At 44.3% G+C, this 16,225-nt stretch overlaps 1 protein-coding gene across 2 annotated transcripts in view; it reads right to left on the reverse strand.

Annotated features, from left to right (window-relative positions):
* Positions 1 to 880: 880 nt before the first annotated feature.
* Positions 881 to 16,225, reverse strand: part of LOC140731910 (uncharacterized) — a 78,899-nt gene continuing 63,554 nt past the window's right edge. For both annotated transcript variants that reach the window (XM_073053885.1, XM_073053883.1), the window contains 2 exons: positions 4,674 to 4,759; positions 881 to 2,873 (listed from right to left, as the gene is read on the reverse strand). In XM_073053885.1, coding sequence (XP_072909986.1) covers positions 2,680 to 2,873; positions 4,674 to 4,759 — 280 coding nt within the window. In that variant the 3' untranslated portion in view covers positions 881 to 2,679. The remainder of the gene's footprint in view (positions 2,874 to 4,673; positions 4,760 to 16,225) is intronic.

Consider the following 16,225-nt stretch of genomic DNA (forward strand, 5'->3'; position numbering starts at 1 on the left):
TTAATGCTACGCACATTTAAATACCGCAACTTCAGTCCTGCATTCTTCATCCTTTTGATTTATGCCTCTGTGGTACAATTTACTCTTTGCTCTGTCTGTATTTGTATCCAATCATTGGCTTAGCTACTGAATGATCTCACAACTGTGCTGAACTCCATGAACCACTGGCAAACACGCCAATCTCTGTGCCTTTGGCGGGAAAGCTTATTGGACCAAGGAAGGACAATGCTGTTTAGAGGAAGCACGAAAGTGATGAAGGCAGTGGTCTGACTACAACAGTTTTTGTAGGTAACATATCTGAGAAAGCTTCCGATATGTTAATCAGGCAGTGGCTTGGTTTTAAGCCAGAAGAGAATTCAAGGAGCTTCAGGAAAGTTGAAAGCATTCAAACTTTGTGGGTATGAAGAACCAGAATCTACTCTGTGTGTATTCAGATTATTGCATGAACTTCAGGTAGGAGACAAAAAGCTGATCAGGAAAAGTATTATCCTCCATGAATCAGAAAGCCTCCACAGTGATGAAATCTTTCAGCCTGAATGGCACATTTTTATATTTACTATGCTGTGGATGTCTGTATGTGGTAGCTGTATTATATAACATACTGTACATATAGTTGAGATGTATTTTACATTGTGTTGGAGATTATAGCTAAGCAGGGAGGAGTGTTGTTTAGTTAATATTTCACTAATATTTGAGTTATCTTGTGTATGTATATATATATATAGAGCTTAATTAAGAATTCTTGTTCATTTAAATAATTAATTATAAGTTATACATTAAAATATTTTAATTGCATATGTCATCACACCACCATGTGATATGTGCACGCCTTGCAAAAAGTAAACTCAAAGTTAGACATGCATTTTTGGACTCCTGCATCTTCATTTGAATTACTTTAATGTTTTCAAGTTACAAATATGCAGAGGATAATCTTAGCAACAGAATATGATTTTGATAATTTAGGAGCAATACAGGTAGAACTTTATCCTTGAAAGTGGGAGGTGAGAGGACTGATAAGGGTAGGACAAACACAAAGAATGGTAGGCTTTGGGTGAATAGATGGACTCTGTGCAATGTGAAATGCAGCTTGAGTTGCACAGTTCTTGTTTTCACTCTCATGTAGGATGCACCGAACTCACCACAGGATGTTACTTGGAGGAGCTACTTTCACTTCTGAGGAGAGAGAGTTAATTAAGAAAGAAATCAGGAGGCCTAAAAGAAGGCATAGGCATGAAGCTGCCCTAGTGGACAAAGTGAAGGAGGATCCTTAGGGATTCTACAGATATGTTAAGAGCAAAAAGATTTCAAACAATAAATTTGTCCTCTGGAAGATCAAAATGGTAATCCATGTGTGGAGCCAAAAGAGATGGTGGAGGCCTTAAATGAATTTTTTGTATCTGCATTTACTCAGGAGATGGACAGGGAGTCTAGAGAAGAGAGGCAAAACATCAGAAGTGAGGCTTTTACTGCCCTGAGGCAAATAAAGGGGATAAATCCCCAGGGCCTGACAAGATGTTTCCTCGGACCCTATGAGGCAAGTGCAGAAATTGCTAAGGCCCTAGCAGAGATATTTAAATCATCTTTTGTAACAGGTGAGGTACCAGGGGACTTTGGAGGAAGCTGAGAGGGACTAGGCACAATTATCTGAAGCATAGGCAGCACAAGCAGGAGGAAACTTCTCCTCAGAGTGAAGGTGAGGGATAGGTTTAGGGTAAGGGGACTTAGGAAGGAGTTGAGGTAGAGCTGTTTTATCAGCCAGGGGGACATTTAGAATCTGGAGCCCACAACATTGAAGAGTATGGAGTGCTGGGATTGGGACTCAGGGTTAGTATAGATGCAAGCTAACACAAGTGTATGATGGGCCCAGAGTACAAAGCCCTGTGTATGAAGACCCATCCCTTCCAGCCCATTGGGCACTGTGGAACTCAAAGAGGGATTCAAATGATGAATTTAGAGATAGAAAGATCTGGTGATGCCACCCATCCCAACTCTGCAACTTGTCTGTTCTCAAGTAAATGTATCGCCTCAGCATTTTGGTTCTATCTCCCAGGTAGAAAACCATCTGGTCAATGGCTCAGATATTGAAGTCATTCTTCCCTCCAGCTCTGTGGAATGTTGAGGCTATGAGAGGAGCAAAGCAGGTAATTAATTGTTTTAATTCTTCCAGTGTGAAGTCAGTAATCCAATGTCCACTCTGTTCTCTTTGTCCAGCATAGGTTTCCCATGGCTCATGAGATGAAAGTAGAAAGATTATAATTTGGTTTCCTTTTGAATAAGGTGATGAATGTTTTTCAGGGAGAATTAAAGCAATTTTGGGCCCCAGCTGTTATATTTGACTATCAATGATATCAAACAATGAGAAAGATATGGGAGTGGTTCACTGGTTTAGACCAAGGAGTGAGGGGCTAAGATTGTGCTGGAAGATTGGAGAAGCTGGATTTCCTCTCCCCAAGATAAGGGTAGGGTGGATTCACTCTCGCTGAGCAGAGGTTGGTAGCCTATTGAACAAGCCCATTTGTCAGTGGTTTACCAACAAATCCATCCCGAGCAGGAAGGCAAAGACCTAAGGTAAGCAGCGCAGAACCAGATTCACTGGGTGAACCCATTGCCCATATCAATTGAGATGGAAGGTCAACAGAGCTATGGTGAGGGATACAGTTGATTTATTGGCTGATTATTTTAGAAAGCTGGCACAGACTCAACATTCTCATAATCTCCATTCAACGAATCTGGAACAACCACATCATCATAGTTGTCTTCATTTTCTGGCTCAACGTTGATGTAATCCTGAGAGGTAGTTGGCTCAAAGTCAGGTGGTTGCTCATAGTCGTGGGATGCATTGTCTTGGGTGTCTGACTTGCTCACTGCATTCTCTGTATCAGAATGAAGATCAGAGATTTAAGGGTAATAATGGAGAGATCCTCACATTTTTGCAAAAAACAGTACTGATGGAGCATTGATTTAACATCTTATTCATGCAGCATTCTTTCACTGGTGTCTGGAGTGAGATTTGAACTGACATTGTTACAATTTTGTCTTAGGGCCTTCTTGTTGTTAATGGCCATTCAAAGTAGGACATTCATCACAGTAGCATTAGGCTCTGAGTTTGAGCTACTTCCAATGGTTAGGGTGTGTTAAGCAATAGTCCACATGCACCCTGTAAAGGTAAGACACACAAGAGAGTCCTGGGAATTGCTGACTGCTTATCTTCCCAGAGGCTCTGGGAACCTCAGGAGACACAGATTCCTTAGGCAGTTGGACCAGTGATATCACTGTGTGGAAAGATGAGCTAGCCACACCCCCACACCAGGGGGAGACACAAGGAAGAGCTACTCTGTAACAGTACCGACTCAATCCTGTCCTTGGGTGCAGTATGGGAGGAGTTTGCACATACTCCCTCTAGGTGCTCTCACGTTCCTGAGAACTGGTCACCAAATTTCCCGAAGGATCTGAGGAGTGTGGGGGAGCAGCTGGGGAGTCCAAGTGGCTGCTCCAGTCTGGGTGACTCATTTATGATTTTCATCTCCGAGTATTCCAGCCCAGCACAGTTTATGCAGTTGGCCATTCCTGTACCAGCAGGGTGGCGCACTAGCAGCTGCAGGCATCCTCTCTAATTTGTGTGTCCTCCTGCCTTGTTGCAGTTTGAGGCACATATTTTGCACTTCTGTTTGCAGAGGGAGGGGTCAGTGAGTGACATGGGTGGTTGGATACTTTGTTGTCACTGGTGAGGAAGGGCCTCCGTGTTTCCCTCTCTCGTTACCGATGCTCCTGTGTTGTCCCTTTCCCAGACCACACTCTACCCTACCCATCACCATCCATTTTCTTCCCTCTCCTGATTCCATCAACCGATGTTTCATCCACTGTACCTCATCCCCCATCTACTTCCACCTGCCTTTCACCTTCCCCTTAATGCTTCTCACTATCACCTTCTGTATTGATCAGGTTTCCCTTTGCATTTCTGCTTATCTCCCTCTTGCAGCTGTCTTCCATTTAATCCTCTGACTCCACCTCCACGTGACCTTTAGTCCTGGCGGAGGGTCTTGACCAAAGCCTTCATTTCCCTTCACAGATGTTGCTTGATCCACTGAGTTCCTCCAAAAGGTCATGTTTTGCTCCTTGTCTGCTTCAATCTCTTACCCATCTGCCTCTGTCTTCCAACTCCATCTCTCCCCTTCCTCACCTGCCCATTATCCTTCATGTCATCCTCTGTTAACGTACCACCCACCAGACCCTCTACTCCTCTCCACTCCCACTGGATGCAGTGGTTCAACCCAAAATGTCAACACATACTTTCCCCAAAAGAAGCTGCTCAGCCCACTGATTCCTCCAGCAAGTTGTTTGTTGCTCCATGTTCCAGCATCTGTATCCTCTTAATTCTCAAATGTTACTACTTGCCTTGACTGGTGAATCTGTTACTGGGTGATTGAGGTGGCTGTGAGACTATGTGTGTTTAGTGGTTGACTGGCTGTTGTGTGGCATTGGAAGATCCCATTAACCTTGACCGTGGTGAGAGGGCATTTATCTCCAGATCTGCCAGCTCTCTCCACATCTTTCCTCATTATCTACTCAACAGCTTTCTCATCTCTTCTGATCACTGGTTCTGAGAACCCACACCGCTATCCCAACACAGAGGTTGCAGCCCTTACCACCATGACAGAGACCCAGGAACGTACCGTAATTACGCTCATTATCCAGCTGGTATGTGTTCTTTCTTGTGTGGACTTGAGAAGTTCTGCTCAGTGGCGCACTTGTGAAGCAACTGTAATACAAGGAGAATAAAATGGAAATTAGTAGCCACAGATTCATACCCATGTCACAGTGCGTGTATGAAGTGTGGATCTCACCCATCTGACTGATGATTCTGGAACTAACCAGGAGTGGGATGGTGCCTAGAAGGTTTTAAAGAATCAGATCTAACCTTTCATCCTCCATTACTCTTCAGATCAGCTGCTCATCACAGCTTGGGTACAGATGTGCCCATATTTCATTGGCCCAGACAAAGTACTGAAGCTGAGAAGCCTTTTCATTTGTATTTAGAAACAGGCCCTTCAGCCCACGATGCTGTGCCGAACATGTACGTACTTGAGAAATTACATAGAGTTACCAATAGCCCTCTATTTTCCTAAGCTCCATGTACATATCCAGGAGTCTCTTAAAAGACCCTATCGAATCTGCCTCCACCACCATCACCCTAACCCAGTCCCTAAGGAGCTGCAGTTTGATGCACCTGGTGCAGACGTGGCCGCCCAGGAGGCTGGATTAAGTATTTCATGACTTAATCCAAGTAATTACTGATCAGTGACAGAAAAACAGAGATTTGTTGTAACAACAAACTGCCCTTTCAGCTGAATAGTAACCTGGCCTGTAATGAGTGAGTCCCTGGTGAGGTTCCTCCATTGGAACCTTGCAGCCAATGAGAAACTGCTTGGTCAATTACCCAGGGAAGAGCCACATAAATCGTCATTGTTGTTTGAGCAGTGCTTGACAGGTCTGGATGTTGTTTAACTGCAGGACCCTGCAGCATACTACAGCATAATTTCCCATCTATCTAGATCAGGTGATCCCAACCAGGGGTTCACAGATTCCCTGCTTAATGGCATTGGTCCATGGCATGAAAAAGGTTGGGGGACCCCTGGTCTAGACTGATTAATCAAAAGATTGTATATAAACTTCTCTGAATTTTCCATTCAAGATGTGAAATATTTCAGAAAAATTGTAACTTTAAAAGCTCTGTCAGTTGTTGCTTTGGTGTTTCACTGAACTGGAGCCCCAGGTTGATCATTGGCCAACTAGTGAGCTGGATTTTGTAATTACTTTAGCAACCCACAGAAAAACCTGAAGCAACTCAGCATATCAAGCAGCACTTATGGAGGAGGCTAAACAGTTGACATTTTGGACCAAGACCCTTCATTACATTGGAAACAGTGATTGCCTTGGCAAAAAGGCACAGTGAGACTTAAAACTCAGGGAGTCAAATTTCCAACCCTCGACAGATAGTGTTGCATTTCAGAGTGAGAAGATAAAGAGAAGATTTGGGTAAATTGGTCTTTTCTTGGTGATTCAGGGTGTCAGAGTCCTACTGAAGGTTAGGGAAAGGAGAGATCAGAATGATGTTGTGCCTATCACTGAATCGTGGCTGAAGGATGGTTGTAATTGGGAGCTGAATGTCCAAGGTAACATGTTGTATCAGATAGATAGGAAGGTAGGGAGAAGGGGTGATGGGGCTCGACTGGTAAAGACTGGCATCAAATCAGTAGAAAGATGTGACATAGGACGGAAAATGTTGAATCCAGTTAAGAAACTGCAAGGGTAAAAGGACATTGATGGCAGTTATATTTTAACATGCACGTTGATTAAAGTTGGTAATGGATCAAGTGAGAGTGAGTTTGTTGAATGCCTAAGAGATAGTTTTAGAAACATAAAAACGTAGAAAACCTACAGCACAAAGCTGTGCCGAACATGTCCTTACCTTAGAAATTACCTAGGGTAACCCATAGCCCTCTATTTTTCTAAGCTCCATGTACCTGTACAGGAGTCTCTTAAAAGACCCTATCGTATCCGCCTCCACCACCATCGCTGGCAGCCCATTCCACGCACTCACCACTCTGCGTAAAAAACTTACCCCTGACATCTCCTCTGTAGCTACTTCCAAGCACCTTAAAACCATAAGACCATAAGACAAAGGAGCAGAAACTGGATTTCCAGCGGGAAGACATTTTGAGTTCTCAGCGGAAGAGAGAGGCCAGACCGTGCAGGCGCGTGACGTTAGCCAGTTGAGCGCGAACGGTTTAAAAAGGGCAAAGAATCTGCAGAAGTTTTTGATTCGGAGGAAGAAGGCAACGGGAGAGCACCTAAGGATTTCCAGCGGGAAGACATTTTGAGTTCTCGGGGGAAGAGAGAGGCCAGATTGCGCAGGCGTGTGACGTCAGCCAGTTGAGCGCGAACGGTTTAAAAAGAAGGCAGCCATACCCAGCGGCAGCGTTGGGAGGGGGCAGCAGAGTGGAAGGGCTTTGGCTCAATGGGCTTCGGTGGTAACCGGATGAGGTGAGGCAGTTGTTGATTGCTAAAGGAGGTAGTATGTGTGTGAGGCCAGTTTTCTGTGGTTGGTGTCAGATGTGAGAAGTCCTGGAGTCTCTCGGCGTCCTGGACAGCCACATCTGCACCCGGTGCATCGAGATGCAACTCCTAAGAGACCGTGTTAGGGAACTGGAGCTGCAGCTCGATGACCTTCGTCTGGTCAGGGAGAGTGAGGAGGTGATGGAGTTACAGACAGGTGGTCACTCCAGGGCCACGGGAGACAGACAAGTAGGTCACAGTCGGGGGGGGGGGGGGGGGAAGGAGAAGAGTCAGGTACTAGTGAGTACCCCAGTGGCTGTACCCCTTGACAATAAGCACTCCTGTTTGAGTACCGTTGGGGGGGACAGCCTACCTGGGGGAAGCGACAGTGGCTGTGCCTCTGGCACAGAGTCAGACCCTGTGCCTCAGAAGGGTAGGGAAAAGAGGAAGGCAGTGGTGATAGGGGACTCAGGGGGTCTGATAGGCGATTCTGTGGACGCAGGAAAGAAACTTGGATGGTAGTTTGCCTCCCAGGTGCCAGGGTCCAGGATGTTTCTGATCGCATCCAAGATATCCTGAAGTGGGAGGGAGAACAGCCAGAGGTCGTGGTACATATTGGTACCAATGACATAGATAGGAAAAGGGAAGAGGTCCTGAAAGAAGACTACAGGGAGTTAGGAAGGAAGTTGAAAAGCAGAACCTCAAAGGTAGTAATCTCGGGATTACTGCCTGTGCCACGTGACAGTGAGAATAGGAATAGAATGAGGTGGAGGATAAATGCATGGCTGAGGGATTGGAGTGGGGGGCAGGGATTCAGATTTCTGGATCATTGGATCCTCTTTTGGAATGGGTGTGACCTGTACAAAAAGGACGGGTTGCACTTGAATCCCAGGGGGACCAATATCCTGGCGGGCAGGTTTGATAGAGCTGTTGGGGAGGGTTTAAACTAGTTTGGCAGGGGGGTGGGAATCAGAATGTGAGTGCAGGAATTAAGGTAGAAGGACAAGGGCATGATGCTAAGAGTTCGGAGTTGATGAGGAAGGACAGGCAGGGGACAGAACATAATTGTAGCCAGTTAAAGGGGTTGAAATATGTCTATTTCAATGCTAGGTGTATTAGGAACAAGGAGGATGAACTTAGAGCATGGATTAGTACGTGGAACAACGATGTTGTGGCCGTTACTGAAACTTGGTTGAAGGGCAGGATTGGATGATGCAGGTCCCGGGGTTCAGGTGTTTTAAAAGGAATAGAATGGGGGTAGAAAAGGGGGGAGGGAGTGTCATTGCTGGTCAGGGATAGTATCACGGCTATAGAAAGGGAGGATGCTGCAGAAGGAGTGTCAACGGAGTCAGTCTGTGTGGAAGTCAGAAATAGGAAGGGATCAATCACTGTTCTGGGAGTAGTCTATAGGCCCCCAAATAGCCCTTGGGACACCGAGGAGCAGATAAGCAGACAGATTTTAGAATGGTGCAGGAAATACAGGGTAGTAGTTATGGGTGATTTCAACTTCCCTCGTATTGACTGGCACCTCCTGAGTGCAAGGGGGATAGATAGGGCTGAATTTGTCAGGTGTGTTCAAGAAGGATTCCTGACACAGTATGTGGACCGGCCGACGAGAGGAGAGGCCATACTGGATCTAGTTCTGGGTAATGAACCTGGTCATGTAACAAACCTCTTGGTGGGGGAGCATTTTGGTGAGAGTGACCACAACTCCCTCAGCTTCAGCATAGCTCTGGAAAAGGATAAAAACAGACATAATGGGAAAGTGCATAACTGGGGAAGGGTTAACTTTGAAGGGATGAGGCAGGAACTAGTGAGAGTAAATTGGAAACAGATGTTCAAAGGGGAAAGCACAGAAGTATTGTGGGAGAAGTTTAGGGACCACTTGCGCTGGGTTCAGGATAGGTTTGTCCCACTGAGACAAGGAAAAAATGGTAGGAAAAAGGAGCCGTGGCTGACGAAACATGTGAGGCAACTCGTCAAGAAGAAAAAGGAAGCATATGTTAGATATAAGAAGCAGGAAGTAGGAGGGGCTCATGAGAAATATAGGGTAGCCAGGAAGGAGCTAAAGAAAGGACTTAGGAGAGCTCGAACGGGGCATGAGAAGGCCTTGGCATGTGGGATTAAGAACCCCAAGGCGTTCTATGCGTATGTAACAATAGGAGGATGACGAGAACGAAGGTGCGACCGCTAAAGGATAAAGAGGGCAACATGTGCCTGGAGGCAGAGGAGGGTGGGGAGGTCCTAAATGAATTCTTTGCTTCAGTATTCACAAGTGAAAAGGATCTTGATCAGGATGAGGTCGAAGTAGAGCAGGCCTGTGTGCTGGACAATGTGGAGATTAAGGAAGAAGAAGTGCTGGATCTTCTTAAAAACATTAAGATTGATAAATCCCCAGGGCCAGATATGATTTACCCCAGGTTGTTGTGGGAATAGAGAGAAGAGATCGTAGGAGCATTAGCTATGATCTTTGAATCCTCTTTGGCTGCAGGGGAAGTGTCGGAGGACTGGAGAATGGCAAATGTAGTTCCCTTGTTTAAAATAGGTAATAGGGAGAAACCTGGGAACTATAGACCGGTGAGTCTTACATCGGTGGTCTGCAAACTACTGGAAAGGATTCTTAAGGATAAGATCTATGAGCATTTGGAGAAGTACAGTCTACTCATGAATAGTCAACATGGTGTTGTGAAGGGAAGATTGTGCCTCACGAGACTGATTGAGTTTTTTGAAGAGGTAACAAAAGAAATTGATGAGGGTAGGGCAGTGGATATGGTCTACATGGATTTTGGCAAAGCATTTGACAAGGTTCCTCATGACAGACTCATCCAGAAAGTCATGAGGCGTGGGATAAGTGGAACCTTGGCTGTTTGGATAAAAAATTGGCTTACAGGAAGAAAGCAGAGGGTAGTTGTGGAAGGAAAGTATTCTGCCTGGAGATCCGTGACTAGTGGAGTGCCGCAGGGATCTGTCCTGGGACCCCTGCTATTTGTGATTTTTATAAATGACCTGGATGAAGAGGTGGAAGGATGGGTGAGTAAGTTTGCGGATGACATGAAGATTGGAGGAGTTGTGGATGGAGTTGTAGGTGGTTGAAGGTTACAAGAGGATATAGATAGGATGCAGAGTTGGGCAGAAAAATGGCAGATGGAGTTCAATCCGGACAAGTGTGAAGTGATGCATGTTGGAAGGACAAACCAGAAGACTGAGTACAGGATTAATGGTCAGTTACTTAAGAGTGTGGATGAACAAAGGGACCTTGGGGTTCAAATCCATACATCCCTCAAGGTTGCTGCACAGGTTGATAAGGTAGTTAAGAAGGCCTATGGGATGCTAGGCTTCATTAACAGGGGGATTGAGTTCAAGAGTAGAGAGGTCATGTTACAAGTCTACAAATCTCTGGTGAGACCACACTGGTGGTTAACCTTAAGGGTATCCTGCACGAGGACTCCCAAATCCCATTGCATCTCAGAACTTTGTATTCTCTCCCCATTTAAAAAATAGTCTGCCCGGTTATTTCTTAAAACCGTCCTCATGTGCTAGCCATTCCAGCCCTGGGAAAAAACCTCTGACTATCCACATGATTAAAGCCTCTCATCATCTTATACACCTCTATCAGGTCACCTCTCATCCTCCGCTGCTCCAAGGAGGAAAGGCCAGGATCACTCAACCTATTATCATAAGGCATGCTCCCCAATCCAGGCAACATCTCTGTAAATCTCCTCTGCACCCTTTCTATGGTTTCCACATCCTTCCTACAGTGAGGCAACCAGGACTGAGCACTCCAAGTGGGGTCTGATCAGGGTCCGATATAGCTGCAACATTACCTCTCTGCTCCTAAACTCAATCCCACAATAAATGAATTCCACTACTCTGGAATCAATGGGCTTAACCCTGTTGACGATGATCTTGAGCAGCATCTTGTAGACTAAATTCAACAAGATGAGTCTCTAATTCCTGATGCTATCCCTGTCCCCTTCCGCTTGTAAATGACGGTAATGGGGTCTGATAACTGCCAGTCAGACACATAACATTGTACACTTCCAGCAGGTCTGGAGTCATCCAGTGCCATTGGTCAACCTCTTCTATATCCTTTCCAAAGCCCCAAAATTTTTCCTATTGTGGGGAGACCAGAGCTGTATGCAATTCTCCAGATTTGGCCTAACCAGAGTTTTATAAAGTTACAGCATAACTTCATGACTTTTCAACTCAATGACTCTAGTAATAAATGGAAACATTCTATGAGACTTTGTAACCATCTTACCGACCCATGTAGCCAAGTTCAAGGAACTATGAGCATGCATCCCAAGCTCAGCAACACTGTTAAGGATCTTGCCCTTAACAGCACCATTTCTAATTTATGTTAGATCATTTGGACTCTTCTTTTGCAAATGTGAGGAATATCCACACAGTTGATAAGCCTATCAACTTATGGAAATTACCCATTTAAATCAAAATAATACCACTGCGAGTGGTTATAACAAAATTGCTAAAGTTTATAACAATAAAAAATAGTTTAGTTTGCCAGATACATTCAAATATATCAAATTTGGAAAACAATAAATCATAATTTATATGACCACTGAGAAGAAGAGTCCATCTTTCGCTACAATGTCTAATATTCACTTAGTTCCCATGGGCTCATGTACAGTAAGATATTTTAAAAAGGGGCAAATCCAGCACAATATGAACTCTTGGGATTTCTGTTAACTGAAATTTAACGCCTGAACCAATCACACTTTCAGTTGAATTTTTAAAGTCTCTAAAATTATTAAGAATGAGAATTTCAACATCAACTATATACTTGCTAGCAATGGGCAGTGTGTTTGACAATATACCCTCACAGAGCCGCACAGCATGGAAATAATCCCCTGAACTCATCATGTCTATGCCAGACATTGCCTTCCTATCTTTAGTAAACCCATTTCCTAGCATCCAGCCATTCAGCGCCATGATGTGGCAAGTGCCTATCAAAATACCTCTTGTATGCTCTGATTGTACTTGCCTCTATCATCGCCTCAGGAAGAGTGTTCCAGATTTCAGGTAAAAAAAAGTTCTTCTGCAAATCTGTTATCCCTGTTCTTACACCTCACACCACTCCAAAGGTTAAAATTTCTACAGATGAACTATACTCTTTTAATTTTGTACTCCCATACCAGCTACCTAGTCCTTCAGCCCACCCATTACTACTCTTAAGAAAGCAAACCTAGCCTATTCTGTCTGACAATATCCCAATGAATCTCCTTTGCACCTTCTCCAGTACAATCACATCCTTCCTCTTCCTCCAAAAGGGTCTCTTTCTCTCGTCTCTCTCTCCTGTGATGCCAAAAGCCGTCAGCTTATTTGTGATATTTTGTCAAATAAAGTGACTGCTTCATACCTACCAGTATTTCCCACTGGTGACTTGATTCACACAACAACATTTGACGTCAGGAGAGGGATACCTTCCTGCGACCCATCATGTGGGCCAGCAATCTCAGCAGTTGAAGTGGGTGAGTATTTTTAAAATTAGCACTCACACTTGGACCTGTTCAGGTCGGTGGTTATGGAATCGCTAGGTATCATGAACACAACGAGAAGCTGAACTGGTAGATATGAAGGTCATGTTTGAGTGTGTGCTTGTGTGTTAATGTAAGAGACTAAACATACTGTGGTAATTTGGTAAGGCGGGTTGCGAAGGGTGGTTACTGAAGGTTCAAGAGGCTTGTGGGCGTGTGATTGTTCAATTCAAGAACTGTAATGTAGGATACATGTTTGCGAGTGTGTGCCTTAGTGTAACAGTTACAAGCAAAGGAGTACAGCAGACATCTTGAGCTTAGATGCACAGAAGTATCAGATAGTGGAGTAGGCACTCTGCGGTTTTAAGCGTGTACTGTTTAACTTGTATCCGTCATTTATGTTTTACATTCTGTGGGAATTAGAGGAGATTTTTCAGTGGGAAGTTTTACAGACATGTATCTGTTTGGAGAGCACCTGTTGCGGTCAGGTAGCATCAGGTCGAGAACCCTGGAGACTCAAGCCAGACCTCAGCTGTGATTACAATCATTCACAAGCCTTTCACGCCCGGGAAGAAACTGTGCATTTTGTCAGAATCGCTCTGACTGAAAGTTGCATGTGGAAATTCAGAGAGAAGAAGCAACAGAAATTGCAAGTGATTGCAACAGATAGAAACTACAACTGCCTATTTAGTAAGGTTACATGGGGATGTTAAGGACCAAGTAAAACAACAGCAACACATTGCTGATCAGAGAGAGCCGGAGATAGTCCTCCCATACACAGCCGGTGACAAACTTATGGTGAGGGTGCTGTCTGAAATGACAGGGTTTGCTCAGATTGATAGGACCTACACCCCCAGCCTTTGTATCATCAGCAAATTTACTAACCCATCCCTCCACTTCTTCATCCAGGTCATTTATACGGAGAGTAGGGATCCCAGAACAGATCCCTGAGGCACATCACTGGTGACCGACCTCCATGCAGAATATGACCAATCTACAACCACTCTTTGCCTTCTGTGGGCAAGCCAGTTCTGGATCCACAAAGCAATGTTCCTCTTGGAACCCATGTCTCCTTACTTTCTCAATAAGCCTTGCATGGAGTACCTTATCAAATGCCTTGCTGAAATCCATATACACTACATCTACTGCTCTACCTTCATCTATGTGGTTTTAGTGCAGTTTGTTGTTGACCCTACTAGGAGATCAGCTATACTGGATTGGGTGTATGTAATGAACCGGAGGCATTTAGGGAGCTTAAGTTAAAAGAACCCTCAGCAGTCAGTGATCACAGTATGATTGAGTTCAACTTGAAATTTGATAGGGAGGAAGTAAAGTCTGATGTAGCAGCATTTCAGTGGAGTAAGGGAAATTACAGTGGTATGAGAGAGGAGTTGGCCAAAGTAAATTGGAAGGAGATGCTGGCAGGGATGACAGCAGAGCAGCAATGGTGTGTGTTTATGGGAAGGATGAGGAAGCTGCAGGACATATGTATTCCAGAAATGATGAAATACTCAATGGTAAAGTAGTACAACTGTGGCTGACGAGGGAAGTCAAAGCTATTGTAAAAGTAAAATTAAGGCCACACAACAAAGCAATAATAAGTGGGAAGATAGAGGATTGGGACATTTTTAAAAACCTCCAGAGAGCAACTAAAAAAATCACTTGAAAAGAAAAAATGAAATATGACCGCAAGCTAGCTAATAATGTCAAAGTGGATCGTAAAAAGTTTTTTCAAGTATGTTAAAAATAAAAGAGAAATGAGAGTGGACATAGGACCGCTAGAAAATGAGGCAGGAGAAATAATAACGGGGGACAAGGAGATGGCTGATGAACTAACTAACTATTTTGCATCAGTCTTCACTGTGGAAGACATTAGCAGTGTGCCCGATGTTGTACTGTGTGAAGGAAGAGAAGTGGATGCAGTTACTATTACAGGAGAGAAGGTGCTAAATTAGCTGAAAAACCTGAAGATACATAAGTCACCCAGAACAGATGAAGAGCATGCTAGGCTTCTGAAAGAGGTAGCGCCAGAGATTACGGTAGCATTAGAAATGATCTTTCAAATATCGTTGGACTCTGGCATGGTGCCAGAGGACTGGAAAATTGCAAACGTCACTCCACTCTTTAAGAAAGGAGGAAGGTGGCAGAAAGGAAATTATTGACCTGTTAGCCCGACCTCAGTTGTTGGGAAGATGTTAGAGCCAACTGTTAAGGATGAGGTGAAGGAGTACTTCATGACACAGGAAATATAGTACAAAGTCAGTATGGTTTCCTTCAGGGAAAATCCTGTCTGACAAACCTGTTGGAATCCTTTGAGGAGATTACACGTAGGATAGCTAAAGCAGATGCAATGTATGTTGTATATTTGGACTTTCAGAAGGTCTTTGACAAGGTGCCACACATGCTGCTTACCAAGTTAAGAGCCCATGGTATTACAGGAAAGTTACTAACATGGTTAGAGCATTGGCTGATTGGTAGGAGGCAGCCACTGGGAATAAAAGGATGCTTTTCTGGTTGGCTGCCAGTGACTAGTGGTGTTCCACAGGGTTTGGTGTTGGGACCGCTTCTTTTTATGCTGTTAACCAATGATTTAGATGGCTTTCTTGACAGGTTTGCAGATGATATGAAGATTGGTGGAGGGGCGGGAAATGTTGAGGAAACAGGTAAGATGCAGAAAGACTTAGACAGATTAGGTGAAAGGGCAAGACAGTGGCAAATGAAATACAATGTTGGAAAATGTATGGTCATACACTTTGGTAGTATAAATAAATGTGCAGACTATTTTCTAAACGGGGAGAAAATACAAAAATCTGAGATGCAAAGGTACTTGGGAGTCCTTGTGCAGAGCACTCTAAAGGTTAACTTGCAGGTCAAGTTGGTGGTGAGGAAGGCAAATGCCATGTTAGCATTTATTTCAAGAGGTCTAGAATACGAGACCAAGGATTTGATGCTGATGCTTTATAAGGCATTGGGGAGGCCTCACCTTGAGTATTGTGAGCAGTTTTGGGCCCCTCATCTTAGAAGAGATGTGCTGTCATTGGAGAGGGTTCAGAGGAGGTTCACAAGGATGATTCCAGGAATGAAAAGGTTATCTGGGGTTGAGGAGGAGAAAACAAGAGGATCAGCCATGATTGAATGGCAGAGCAGACTCAATGGACCGGATGGCTTATTCTGCTCCTATGTCTTATGGTCCTATGGATAACATATGGGGAGTGTTTGGCAGCTTTGAACCTGTAGTCACTGGAATTTAGAAGAGTATGGGTGAATCTCATTGAAACCTACCGAATATTGAAAGGTTTAGATGTGAGAAGTTCTGCAAACTTGACAACAAAGCCATCTATTTCATCATCATATATACAGCCCCATAAAAAGAAGTGGTCCAAAATCAACACCTGCAGAACACGACTAGTCACTATCCTACTTATAATCTCCTCAAAGAATTCCAACAGTTTCATCAGGCACGATTTTCCCTGAAGGAAACCATGCTGATGTGGTTCTATCTCGTCCTGTGTCACCACGTACTCCATCACCTCATCCTTAGCAATTGACTGTAACATTTTCCCAACCAGTGCAGTCAGGCCAAATGGTCTATAATTTCCTTTCTGCTGCTTTCCTCCTTTCTTCAAGAGTGGAGTGACATTTGCAATTTTCCACTCCTCTGGCACCTTGCCAGA

The sequence above is a fragment of the Hemitrygon akajei genome, chromosome 8 (assembly GCF_048418815.1).
Source record: "Hemitrygon akajei chromosome 8, sHemAka1.3, whole genome shotgun sequence".
NCBI lineage: Eukaryota > Metazoa > Chordata > Chondrichthyes > Myliobatiformes > Dasyatidae > Hemitrygon > Hemitrygon akajei.